The sequence below is a fragment of the Tachypleus tridentatus genome, chromosome 6, assembly GCF_004210375.1.
Source record: "Tachypleus tridentatus isolate NWPU-2018 chromosome 6, ASM421037v1, whole genome shotgun sequence".
Taxonomy (NCBI): Eukaryota; Metazoa; Arthropoda; class Merostomata; order Xiphosura; family Limulidae; genus Tachypleus; species Tachypleus tridentatus.
Genome location: NC_134830.1, coordinates 56,235,958 through 56,250,181, shown reverse-complemented (window position 1 = coordinate 56,250,181; position 14,224 = coordinate 56,235,958). Strand labels below are relative to the sequence as shown.

The window sequence follows — 14,224 nt, the reverse complement described above, 5'->3', positions numbered from 1 at the left end:
CACAAATTTCTAGGACTATTATTGGTATAGATATATAGATTCAGTAATCTTCAGTTTAGCTTGTTGGATTGTGGGAGACAAGAGTATATCTTTACATTTTTGAAACGAATAAATTTTTAAACAGGTTAAATTATGGAACTAAATGTAGTATAGTATTCCCTTTTGGTGAGAAACAATGTGTGTGTTCATCTAACGCCGGTTTAGTTTGTGTATGATGAATAATATGTTTTGTTGACCTATTACGGGATTCATCTATTACGGGAAAGCTGCTTTCCACAACTGTGGAGTTCAGGGATGTGTGCCCTCCCCTTCACGTTAATAAGTTTCAGTTCGCGTGAATATTTGCTGTAGATTGTTAGGAGAGGTCTAGAGTGATTTTTGGTTGTCTTGCAGTATGTCGGTACACTTTGTAATCAATGAAAGTAGTGGGGGTTTACAATTAAAGATTATTAATGGATTGAAAAATAACATTTAACTATGAGATAAATGTAGAAGTTGATAAATTAAAACCAATGACTAAGCCTTGTTTCAACATGCGTGGAACTTTTCATGTGTCAGTGACTGAGACAATGTGAAATTATTCAAACAAGTGAATTAGATATAAGACAGTGTTTAGAGATTCTTGATAGTAAAATGATGATTTGGAACAGCGATTTAGGCTCTGATTCTATGGAAGAGTTTCTGAAATTCTGTTTTGTGAGTGGAGCCACTGTTCTAGAGACCTATTTCGCCAAAAGAGGGCCGAATGCCGCCTTTCGTGGTTACTTGTTTTAACCACTTATCCCAAAATACAGTAGCGTGTTGTTAGTTGATGAGCAGACACTAAAATTACGTCACATAAGGGGCGCTTAATACCAATCAGTGGGTGTGCATATACCAATTTCATTTTATTACTTGCACTGCACAACAAAGTTTTTGCTTGAACATTGTTGGGTGTTCCTTATAGATTTTTGGCTGCTGGTCACGAAAATCACATCCAAATTTGCCATCACGTACCGTTTCATCGAAATATTCAGTTTCACCAGGACATTGCTACAATGGAAAAACGATATCAGGGCAACTGGAATCCGTCAATGGTTGCTGACTACTGTTGGATACTGCAACGTGATGCACCGGACATTGAATACAAACGAAAAGTAGGAGCAAAACACTTTTAATTATGTTGAACTTAATAGCGTATTAGAGACATAAACGCAATTTAATACGTTATTGCTGGTAAACAGTTAACTGTCTATTTCTCAGAATTCCTACGTGTGAAGCAAAACCCAAACTATATTTGTGCATACCCACCAGGTATCTGTCACAATCAGCAAAAACTTTTAAGGAAGCAAAACTTTTCAAAAAAGTTGTTGTGCAGTGTTATCAGAATCTCTACTCGCCTACCCTAAAATGTTTTTAAACGAACTTAAAGTAAATTAATCTTTGGAACTTCTGGCTTGATCATGTACAAGAATCGAAAGGGTTCGACCTCCTGAGTACAAAAGGCGATGCTGTGATTTTCAAATGGACAAATGGATTACTTCCGTAATCGCTTTACCGATTTCAGAGCTATGAACTGAAAGTTTGTACTTAAAAACTCAGAGTCGTTCTATGAGCCACTAAAAGTTGAGATATATCTGACTGTTGTTTAAGTTCATATCCTAAAGCCGATAACTAATGGCATTATATAACACATTATCAAAGGCTTATGTATATAAGAATACAGATGAAGTTCCTTGTTTATTGTAAAAGGACTTATAGACTAATTCTGTGAGTCTAGTTATGTGTTCTATGGTTTGTCTCCCTTTGCGAGAATAATTTTTGGTGTTTGGAAAAAGGTTGTTTTCTTTGGGGGGGAGGGGTAGTCGGTTTAATGCAATCCGTTCTAGGCGTTTGTCTCAGGAACTTAGAAGACTGATTAGTCTGAAATGTTCAGGTTTAAAGCTTCTGGATGTGATTTGAGGGACGATTTTTCTTTTTCCATGAGTTCGGGTTATATCCTGTTCGAAGTGTTAAGTCCCTAATTTTAGGTAAGTGAAGTCGTAGTTCACTTTTAATGATTTATTTGTTAAATATATCGTTGCTATCTGTGGATGAAGTGTCATCAGTGGTAGTAGCCGGAAATTGTGGTTCTATAAGGCTGGCGTGTGGAAACATGGTTTCATCTTTTTCATTGATAAAGAACTGATGTGTGAGGAGGAATTTGAATAATTGTCAGCAAGTAGTTTGGTTTTATCGATGTTGGTCTTGGTAATTGTGTTATATTTAATGTAGTAAAACAAGTTGTTGTTATCATGCGAGAGTGTAGTGATTTTTTTCCAGAATTCTTCTACTCGATTCTGCTTTTGTCTGATAAATTTCAAAAGTGTGACCAGTTTTCATTTGTTTTTTTAGATTTTGGTATTTCTTTTGATTAGTACATGCAGTCGATTTATTTCATGATAATGAGAAACCCACTTGAAGTAAAAATGTGTTCTAAAGACGGTTTGTATGGGCATTTAAACTTTAATTAAAATAATGCACAGAACGACATTCTGACCTTCTTAGGTCATCTTCATGTTAACAAGTACCGGTTATCTTTACAACAGCCGATTGATTTAATGTTTGAATGCAGTGTCACAAGTTGCTATGAATAATCTTCTAATTCATTTTCATTCGAGTATTGGGTGATATAATTTGGGCATAAGCATCCAGTGGTGGTGTGTAGTGTTTATTGAACTGTGGAATGTGCAGCCTTGGTCATCTTTGCAGGTAGTAGTGTTGGTTGGATTGGGTAAGATGGTGTCTACTAGCGTGTTAACTTATCCTGTCAGCCTTGGTGTAGTTAGATACTGGTGGTAAATTAATCCAAGCGTCTCGTCTGATGATTTCTATTTTAAAGGAAATTGATAAGTGGTCTCTAGACACTGCAGAATGTACCAGGAAGTTCCTGGTGATGTTGTAATGTGTTGGCTTTGTGAAGATACAGGCTACAGCTGCAAACCAAGTGGTTTTGTGGGTGTCATCAAAGGATGTCCTGTTGTTGATGGCAGTGGAAATGAAGGAATGCATGGTGATGTGAGTTCGTGTATTCATTCTCTGTGTTGATTGTACAGTGTTACGTATTACAATTTCAAATAACTGAAAGTTTCGATTTGAATTTAATTAAATGTTTATGTATTAAATTTAAGATGTTTGTCAACAAGATTGATACGCACAACGATACAATTTATAATAATCGTAATTACAAGTAGTTATTACAAATAATAATTTATATACAAGGGTTTTTACAAACTTACAAAATATTATGAATCTTCTGTCCAGTCTACAACTGAATATTTTATCGACGATCTACATCCACAACGAGCAAATTAATTCTAAGTTGATATTGTTACACTTCATTTGAGCTAGCTAGCTGGCTAGGTTGGTCTCAGACCGCATGTAAGTTGACTTATTACCCGACAAAGATGTTTAATATTCTCGTAGAAACAGTAAGGTCCGAAGTTAATTCAATGAAAGTGAATTATTTGTAATATTCGAAATGTATAAGCGTTCCTGGTCAAATGCTGTAGTTTTCCAATTAAGTGTTTATCACAATTATAGCTTCCGAGACTTTTTGTATACTGACTGTAGCTGACTAATAATAATAATATTCTGTCTCTTGGCGCGTTAGTTTATATTGTTTAATACAAGATTATAGAAGGTTCAATAATTTTCGAAAACACATGAGCGTTTTCGTAAAATAAATATTGTTGATTCTTACTCTTGAGAATCTTCTACAAATATAGAGAAAGGCGAAACTTGCACAATGCACATTCTTCAAACTGAAACACAGATAGGTGTTAAACTATATAAAGGCATAACAGTGGATCCGTTACAACGGAAAAAGTTGTATGACTTAAAAATGAGGGTGCTATGTTTGAAGCAATTGAGCACATTTGTGGTGAGAAAGGTAAGTGAATGTAGGTGTTGAGGGGAATGTTTTCGAAGCTGTGTAATTGGTAGTGTTTAATCTGCTCCACACTCTAAACTACAAGCAGGGTCTGCAATTTCCAGTGTGTGGGTCCTGACAATTCGTAAATCTACCCACATCGCGTTGGACGGGGCAGTTCTCGACTTGGTGAGGGCCGACGCATCTGAAGCACTGCTGTTTTACAGTACAGTTAGGTTTAGAGTATCCAAACTTCTGACGTTTGTAGCACTGCAACACAAACTCATCTGGTGTTTTTGCAGCATTGATCTTGTACTGCCTGTAAAACAGCGAGCATCTGTTAGTGAGTACATAGTCGTATTTAGTTTTTGCTTCGAAGATGACACTAACTAATGGTGTGTTTTTGTTTGTTGGTTTTCCTTTTCTGATTGAAATTATTTTGTATATTCTCTTTGGAGAGAGGCCTAATGCTACTTGCTGATTTAAGATTTTGTAGTCTTCAACGTCTAGTGTTTGTGGCTGTATGTACGGTGATGTTAGTCTTAAGAAGATGTCTGGAATTAGTCTTACAGGTGTTCATAGTTCTTGGGTTCAACAATCAGGCATCTTTTTTGTAAAATTTTAATTTCTTTTCATTTTAAGCTGGGGAATAACTTAAGTAATTCAGAGGTATTTTAGGGTTGTTGTAGAGTGCCTATCGACATTGATGGTATGTATTTATGGCTTACTGGCGCAATGGCTTGGTATGGCCAGGTAGTTGAGGCACTCGACTCGTAATTTGAGGGTCGCGGGCTCGAATCCCCGTCGCACCAAACGTGCTCGCCCTTTCAGCCGTGGGAGCATTATAATATACAGTCAATCCCTCTATTCGTTAGTAAAGGAATAGCCCAAGAGATGGCGGTGGGTGGTGATGACTAACTGCCTTCCCTCTAGTCTTACACTGCTAAATTATGGACGACTAGCACAAATAGCCCTCGTGTAGCTTTGCGCGAAATTCAAAAACAAAACAAATGCTAGCGCTACGGGTGAATTGCGTAGTTGTGATGATGTTTTGTTCCGTGGACAAAGTGAGAGCTCTAAATTGTAAAGGCGCAAAGCAACTAGGCTATCTGCGCCTTTACAATTTAAACCAACCAAACAGATTGTAAAGTCTACCACATGTAATTTTCAGTTGTGAAAATTAAACTGGAGTTCAAGATCATTTTAAAAACGTCTTTGCACAGATGGGTTACTAATTATGTGTCTTATCTTGGCTGGTCAACGGTAAATGTACGGAAAGACGATGTAACATCCGGGGCTTTATTCCCAGAGTGGACAGAAGGCAGGTGGCTTATTGTGTAGCTCTGCACTGAAAGAGCAATGACAATGTTCCATGTTTAGTGTTCATACACTTGAGAATATGTGAGAATATAATTAAGTTAGTGATTCCGGATCTTTCCTTTTAAGTTATTTATGTGTTTGATGACTATTGCGATGTTTTCTGAGAATTAATATTAAAGAAATATCACTTGTACTTTGTTAGAACCAATAATCGTTTTACAGAATACCCTCCAGACTGTAGCACATATCTAAACACACCTAAACGTTTGTCTGATGGTGTTCTGTGCATAAGGAATTGTAAAGAACTGTGAAATGTGTACGTAAATGAGCTTGCGTAGTGAAACGGTGTGTCGAAAGAAAGTGGGTGTGAAAGTAGAGGGAATTTTGACATTTCAAGTTGTTGGTATTCCACCAAGCATGCAGCTTTTCGAAGGTCAGATGAACCTGATGTCATTGGTATAATTTATTAGTGAATATTATTCTTGATTTACAAGTTTATATATGTTCACCAATTTTCCCTTGAAGTGAAACGTGTAATTACCACTCTGGCCCTTTACTCGCGGCATACTTCATTTTATGTCTTTTTGTGATTATTAAGACACATAAGGTGTTTTTATTAAATCCCGGTAACAAGTGGAGTGTAAGATTGATTGATGTGATGTAAATAGTTGCTATTATTAAGATAAATTTATTTTCAGGAAACGTTTCTTTCACTGTTTGTTTCATTTAGTTCAATAGTGAATCGTACCGTGACGTTCATTGACACCAGTTCTTTTGTTGTTTACTAAGGTGAGTTGCTGTGGAGCAGGAAGAATAGCTCACGTGAACCATCTCCCGGTCAGGGTAAGCTGACAGCGTGACGAAGTTTAACTTAAATGACAAGCTTAGCTGAAATACCTGTTGATTTGAAGGACAGAGGATTATACCACTGGGACTTCGAGAGAAACAATGAGGACGATTCTGACTCTTTAAGTCTAGTAACATGTGTTAGTGGACAAACATTCTTTAGACCACCTAGCATTATTTATAATTCGTCTTGTACGTTAAGCATGGATGAAGACGATGACCAAGGGCCTCCAGATACTAGTCTGGATATGGGAAACCTGCGGTTTCTATTGGAGTGCTTTGTACTTTCTTTTGGACCCGAGTTTCCACAGCTAGGTAGAAATCATCCTAACTCAAGTCCAGAGCATTTTGAAACTTCCTTTGGTGAGGTGGAATCTGAGATATCTAGTTCCAGCAGTCGATCCTCTCAAAGATCTGTACAGTTGGATCCTGTCTTTTTCAGACGTCCTAGTGTCTTTGCCCCTCGCCATAGACGACATGGTCGGATGTTAAATGATAATGATCTTATTATTGATGCACTTGTGCCGTTGGGTGACCATGTTTTGTGGAGAGAGTTATCAGAAATGCGAGTTCTTATTGAAAGAATCTTGGAAACTCGTGGAGAGCGAAATAACGACCATGAAATTTTGGACATTCTTGAATTTTTAGAAAACCATTCCTCACACAGCGATCCTCCTCCACATTTCCCGGTAGGGGAATTAGACTGCGAGGAGTGTGCCATCTGCCTAGAAGTTCACTGGTTGTACCGCCGGCCCTGCTGTAATTACCCAGCATGTAACAGTTGTCTTCATCAATATTTTACAACCAAGGTAGAGGAAGGTTTGGTCAAGATAGAATGCTGTAATGACATGTGTGATAACTTTGTACATCGAGATGAAATTTCTGCCCGCTTAACAACACCAACCAAAGATATTTTTTACAAGCTTTTAGTTCGAGCCAATGAAGATGACCGTACAAAAACCTGCCCACGTTGTAACCACGTGACGAAAATTAATCTTAATGAGCAGCGGAAATCTTGGGCCAATGTACGGTAAGCTTAATATAATGAGATTTTATCAAATATTTAATACTTTGTGCTTAATCGTATAACTCATACATTGCATATTACTTTTGAGTGAGTGTGTTTTTGATTTTCACTTTTCGTGACGTATGTGAGTTAATGACGTTTTTTTAATGTTGAATTTAAAGGGGGGTGCAACTGAAGCAATTACATGGAGTTTCGAGTCTCAAAAGAGGGAACCTCCTGCATCACAGTATTACCTCTAGATTTCGGAAGGTATAAATCCAGCTTTGCACTTTTAAAAACCCTTCAATAAAACACTAGAATCAGGGCAGGCCAATTATAGTTTATACGAGTGCTCCAAGAATGCAGGTCTATTATGAGCACGATATTCCTGTTGTCAACTTTTATTGATCCAGTTTCGAAGTTCCATTGTATGTTCTTTTTAACTTTTAAATTTAAGTGTTCATAAAAAGCAGTAATATTTAGTATTCAGTTTGCCAGTAATAATGCTGTTATAGGTTGTACTATAGAATGTTTTGGCAATATATGTTTTAATTTTTTTTATATATTTTGGATTGCTGTTTTTACTTGTGTTGTTATATGTGGTTTGCTTTTGGTGTCTTAACAGTGTTACCAATATTCTCTCATTAATACCATCAATTTAATTAGTTAATAAAAACCTGGTACATAAAAATTAATGTCAATATATTATGTTGTTGTTGTTTTTTTATATTAGACATAAAGCTACAAAATGAGCTGTCTATGTTCTGCCCACCCTTAGTATGAAAAACCTAGTTTCTAGCATCGTAAGTCCACGTCCACGGGATATACTGCTGTGACACTGGGGCTGAGTGTGATCACAGACATAGAAAACTTGTTTACTTTGCATTACAGAAAACAGCTTCTATAAAAATGTGTTTGTTCATAAAGAAAAATAAAACATTTTATTCTCTATGGAATTAGAAATTAACATATAATAAGAGTTAGTTAAATTTTAAATTGTACAGTCATTCTTATTTAGCACCACAAATGTTGAATATGTTATTGTTGTAAGCTATCTATTTTCAATGTCTTAGTTTGGATACATGTTAGAGGGAGCTCCTCATTTAAATAATGTTATGATCTACAAAGTTAGAGCAGCATGTAGAAGCAGCTGTACATATAAATAGGAAAATAAGTGAAACAATAAGTTAATAATGAGTTATAATGATTCACCTCAATGTTAGCAGTGAAACTTATTATGTTTGTTCATTTACACAATTAATTAGTGAGGAAATTCTGTAAATAAGCTTATTTGTGAGATGTGTACATTGTTCTTAGAACTTCCGATGAAACATTTATAAAATTAGGCACACAGTGAACATGGTTGTAAGTAAACTTTAGTTGGGGAATTAATGTAATTCATTATCATTACAGGAACTTACTTGGTATTATTTTCCAAAAAATAATCCAAAAGTACCAGGCTGATAATAGGACATATTACATTATTATTGTAAAATAGTGTTGGAGCCTCACCCCATTGTATAGTTCATGTTACCATATATGGTAATGTTCAATTTGAGAACATCTTGATAATAGCCCAGCAGAATAGTTTCCTTTGTAAAAGGCTCCATTAGGAGGCTTTCATGTTCAAAGCACACTCCTCTTCCACACTTTCCTCTCATAATCCATCCAGTTTACAAAGATGATTGTTTTTCATTGCCAGTTTCACTGATTTCAATTGCACAGAAATCTATAAGTGCTGTCTTTGAAAAACTTGGCTGGTGTTTCTTCATATCAAATAGCATAAATACCCATTTTATTCTCCAGCTTTACATGATAGCATACTTTGCAGTACAACTTCTTGCATGTAATATTATTTTTGGATCATTATAGTGTTTCATATTGATTCATATTCCTTTGTTTTCCAAAGCTGTTAAATGCATTGGATGCCCTCATCTTGAAAATTTTAAATCTGTGATTAATACAACTTTGAGATCTGACTGCTTGAATACTTTGTGCTGCAATGGGGCTGTTACAATAGTACCTTTTATAAAAGTTGACAGATTTTTGTTGCATCATGCTACCTATCAAACACAAATGTTAAAATTCAATTCGCATACATGTTATTCCACTATGACTCTATAACATATATGGGTATCACATGACTTGCAGTTGTTTTAATATAATACATTCAATCTTCTGTAATTAAAACTAGAATATTGCAAATTCAAACCTCTATTTTTCTTTACAATAAACAAGTTTGTATCAAAATATTATTATTATTCATAAATAAGAAATGAAACATTGCATTCTTCATGTGATTGAAATAAAATAAGAAAGTAAAAATTGTTTTATTTATATTCCAAAACTAGGGGATGTAGTTGCAGTCAAAGACAGTTTAATTTGCTTTGATATCTTCATATAAGGTTTTAGATCAAAAGATGAGGTGGTATTTTTATCATTGTCAATCTGTATGAAACTAGATGATTGCTTTTAGTGTTGATTCTGCTAATCTGTGTCATTTATTGTTGTTTTTTTTTTTTTTGCTTCGTGTATAATGCTGAGTAAGTGTCAGCCAAAATGTTTGTAACTGGAAAAGCAAACAACATTTTTATTATCTCCTGTGCATTGGGAAATGATAAAATACTAGTAGGAAAGTTTAGAGAGTATATATTTCCAGAATTCAATAAAAGTAACCACATCATTTTTATTGTCAGGAGTCTCAACTAGACATTGGGCTTGCCAGTTAATGTTGTGGGAGAGCAAACATTTTAGAAATGTTTACTAAGCTTCATGGCTCTACACTGTGAGCAACCATAGGCCCCATAATATCAAAGATTGGGTCATCAAACTGGGACCTTTCTTTTATATTAGTGGTTACTTTTTTGTGTAATTCTGTGATGAATAGATCTTAAGACTTACTACATGGTTCATGTTTCCAGCAGTTGTTTTTAGGTCTGTCGATGTGGGCTTTGCTAAGATGCCTAGATATACTATGTTCAAAGAAGGAAACCCACTTTCCTTTTATCAAGGGTTGTAACTGATTTACCATGTGCATTAATGAAATTGTTAGTAAATGTTTTGATTGCTCTGTGTTTATACATACAATATGTGGAAAAATGAAACATCAACTTTGAACATAAATATTAAATGATTTGGGAATGTCAAATATATAACTCAAAAACACAAGCAAAAATTTCATTTTCAGATTCTGTAATTGGGAAAGAACAACTCTGAGATGCACTGCTGGCCAAAATCTTATGGCCAATGAACATAAAGAAAAAATATGCATTTTACATTGTTAGACTCAGCCACTTATTTGAGTAGAGCTTCGAAAGATGAAAATAAGAAAAGGGAAAATAAAAACCTTTTTTAGCATTTAATAGGGAAAATGTGAACACTATGAAATTAGCTTAAATATTAGCTGGTCAAAAGTTTAAGACATACTGAAGCGAAGCGTTAATCGGTAAACACGTAAGGAAATTTAGTCATTTGTGTTCAAGCATTAGCATTGTCAACATTTCCCACTGACATCTCCAATGTTACATTGGGTAAAAACATGGCAAAGGCTAAATAAAAAGTTGACAGAGTTTGTATGTGGCAGAATTGTTGAGCTGCAAAAGCAAAGCCTCTCTCAACGTACCATTGCTGGTGAGATTGGGTGCAGTAAAACTGCCGTCGCAAATTGCGTAAAAGACCCTGAGGGATACAGAACAAGAATTTCAAGTGGTCAGCCCAAGAAAATTTCGCTGGCATTGAGCAGGAGGATTTGACAGGTTGTCCAGCAAGAGACTAGCTGATTGTCGAACCAGATTAAGGCCCTTACAAACACAGAATGCAGCTCAAGAACAATAAGACAGCATCTAGGAGAGAAAGGCTTTAAAAGCCATAAACGTCTTCAAAGGCCATGCCTCCTTCCACACCATGAAACAGTTTGGTTAAACTTTGCTGAGAAGCATCAAACATGGGATGTAGAAAAGTGGAAGAAGGTTTTGTTCTCTGATGAGAAAAAGTTTAACCTGGATCTTCCAAATGGCTTCCAACGTTACTAGCACAATAAGGATATCCCACTGGAGACATTTTCTACACGGCACAGTGCAGGAGGTTGCATCATGATCTGGGGTGTTTTCTCCTTCCATGGAACAATGGAGCTTCAGGTTATACAGGGACATCAAACAGCAGCTGGCTACATTGGCATGTTGGAGAAAGCATCCTTATTGACTGAACGCCATCGCTTGAATGGAAATGACTGGATCTTTCAGCAGGACAACACTGCAATCCACAATGCCTGCAGGACAAAGGATTTTTTATGGCGAATAACATGATTCTTTTGGACCATACAGCGTGTTTGCCCGAACTGAACCCCATTGAAAATGTTTGGGGGTGGTTTGCAAGGGAAGTCTATAGAAATGGATGTCAATTCATGTCCAGTGCATGATCTTCGTGAAGCCATTTTCACCACTTGGAAAAACATTCCAGCCAGCCTTCTGCAAATGCCTACATCAAGCATGCCAAAGCATTTGAAGCAGCTTAATACTTAATGTGGTAACTATATTTGATGATACAAATCCAAAGAAATTTTTCTTTTATCATAAATGTTATGGAATGATTAACACACTATGGTTATTAAAAAAAGGTTGTAACTGTTAGCTCTCTTTTTTTCAGGCAACACATCACTAAAGTATAGTGCAAGGCCTTGTAAAATGAGAGATTGCTTTCTGCTACCGTATTTCGAGGTATCCACTATTGGCTTTGAGTTCATAGCTTTAATTAGACTTTCCAATTTATCTACAAGGCAATATGAAATACAATTTTATACTCTTAATTCCAGAATCTGTGCTTCTGCTTGAAGTAAGTGGTGATGTTTTTAAAAGAATACCTGATACAAAATTCAACATACTTCCACATTTCACTTTTCTTTATGTTTCTCTGATTGAAATGTTTTTCCATGTACATGTTTTTTAAGACCATTTTTATATCCAACAATACTGTTACAGAAAGCACAAAGGGTAGTTTTTGTTTTTGACAGTTTTAATTAGGTTTTATCAGACTGAGTGTACATTATTTTGCTTTTCATTCTTTGTTTCTGTACTTGTTTTGTAACTGCAATATATGACAAGTCTGGAGTTACTAGAATCTATCTAGGTTAAAAATAAGTCATTAGTAAATACAAAATATTTAAATTTAGAAGGAAAAACTAATCATAAATCTATTTTAATACTAGTTTACTCTGAGTATTTTTACAGATTTTTTTTGTGAGTTAATTGGTGTAAATATTTCATAGATTTTGGTTGCAAAGTATCTTAAAATAATAGACATATACACAAACTTTTATTATTACAGTTTTTAAATGTAGGTCATCTACCATAGAAATATGTATGCAGCTCTAGCCATATTACAGCAATAAGCTTACTACTTATAACACTAAATATTAGGGTTCAATATCTGTAATATGCACAATACAGATAGCTCATTGTGTAGCTTTGCACTTAAAAAGTAAATAAGACATAACTAACCCTAAAGTAATGAATGTGACTGTCCCATGTCTTTGCTACTCTGTTAAACTCTATATGTGATTCTTAATATTAATTTCAGTCTATGTAATATAAGGGAACAAGCTAATTTCTTCAAGAATTTTACTTAAGTAATCTCACACTTTTCACAGAAATGTTGTGAAGTTAAACTACTAGTTGTAAGCCTTTAGTGAAAAACTAGTATGTTGACTAACTTGTAATTTTGAGAACCTTTATCTTATTTTTATCAGATCCCTCTGAACTCTCTGAACTACACTGTAGTATGTATATACAGGTAAAATTTAATTAACTTTACAACAATGAGATAGTTATGCTTAATACTAAGAGATTCAGTCAAGATACTGACTACAGATAATCTGTCTATTAATAACTGAGCTATAAGAATGGAATAGAGACTGGGCATAATATCAAATACAAGTTGTAATGGATTTCCTCTGATATATTTATTTTAATATCTACATTTGTTTTGGTTTAATACAGGTAATCTACTCAACATAACGAATTATTTCTCTTCTGAGACAAATTATAATATGTAATGTAATAAATTGGGGACTTGTGTCTGAGATAAGAATTAGAGACAAAATTAGTTCTAAATTAGAATTCAAATTTTAATTAAATGTATATTTATCAGTTTCAACAAGATTTGATCATGTCTGATTATCAAGGTTTTCTTGAATTACCTCTCCTTGAACAACTGAAAAAATATATAATTGAATTGCTCAAAATCATACAGGTTGAAAAATCAATGAGAAAAATGAACTAGAAAAGTGTATTGTCGAAATACCAGTTGGTGATGATTTGCTGTCTGAGGAAACATTAGGGAAATACTGTAGTGTCTCCACCAATCAATCAAAGTTGAGTGATAAAGATAAGTCAGAAATGCACTTAAAACTCAAAGAAGTTGAGCTTGAAAACGCTCATATTGAAGCCAAAAGAGAGAAAGAGCAAGCCTGTATTGAAGTTGAAAAAGAAATTAGGCTGAAAGAAATGTAAATTAGATACAACTCCAATCAACCAAGGCAAATTGACAACCTTAAACTCAATCAATATAGTAAAGTACTACCATTCAATGAAAATTAATTTAATAAATATTTCCAACACTGTGAGAAAATTGTCTGAAACATGGAATGGCTCACCAAAAAATGGTCATGATCACTCTTATTACAAAGTGTTTTAGCTGGTAAAACACAAGAATCTTGTGTTGCTCTTTCTCAAAAAGATTGTACAGATTATGATAAGGGTAAAGTAGCTATTCTTAAAGCATAAGAATTTAGCACCAGAGGATTATAACCAAACATTTTGAGGTTACCACAAACAAGATAGTCAAACCTGTATGGAATTCATCCATGAAAAACAAGTTTATTTTGATAGATTGTGTAATTCTATGCATATTGACAGCAGCTTCAACAAACTAAGACAATTATATCAAATTAAGGAATTTAAACACTGTACAAGTGATGACCTCAAAAGTTACTTGGATGAAAATAAATTAAAACACTACAGGAAGCAGCAGATTTTTCTAATGATCACACTTTAACATATAAAACTACTTTTCATAAAAAGAAATTCCTGCCATCTCTATAACAACTTGTTCCTGTTCAATTCACTGAAGTTGAAGCTTATCCTAAAACATCCAGCTCCTCTGGTTCA

At 34.8% G+C, this 14,224-nt stretch overlaps 1 protein-coding gene across 3 annotated transcripts in view; it reads left to right on the top strand.

The window, feature by feature from the left end:
* The window catches only part of LOC143252569 (E3 ubiquitin-protein ligase RNF217-like), a 47,951-nt gene that overhangs the window by 15,391 nt on the left and 18,336 nt on the right, over nt 1-14,224 (top strand). For all 3 annotated transcript variants that reach the window (XM_076504909.1, XM_076504906.1, XM_076504908.1), the window contains exon 2: nt 5,999-7,085. In XM_076504909.1, coding sequence (XP_076361024.1) covers nt 6,085-7,085 — 1,001 coding nt within the window. In that variant the 5' untranslated portion in view covers nt 5,999-6,084. The remainder of the gene's footprint in view (nt 1-5,998; nt 7,086-14,224) is intronic.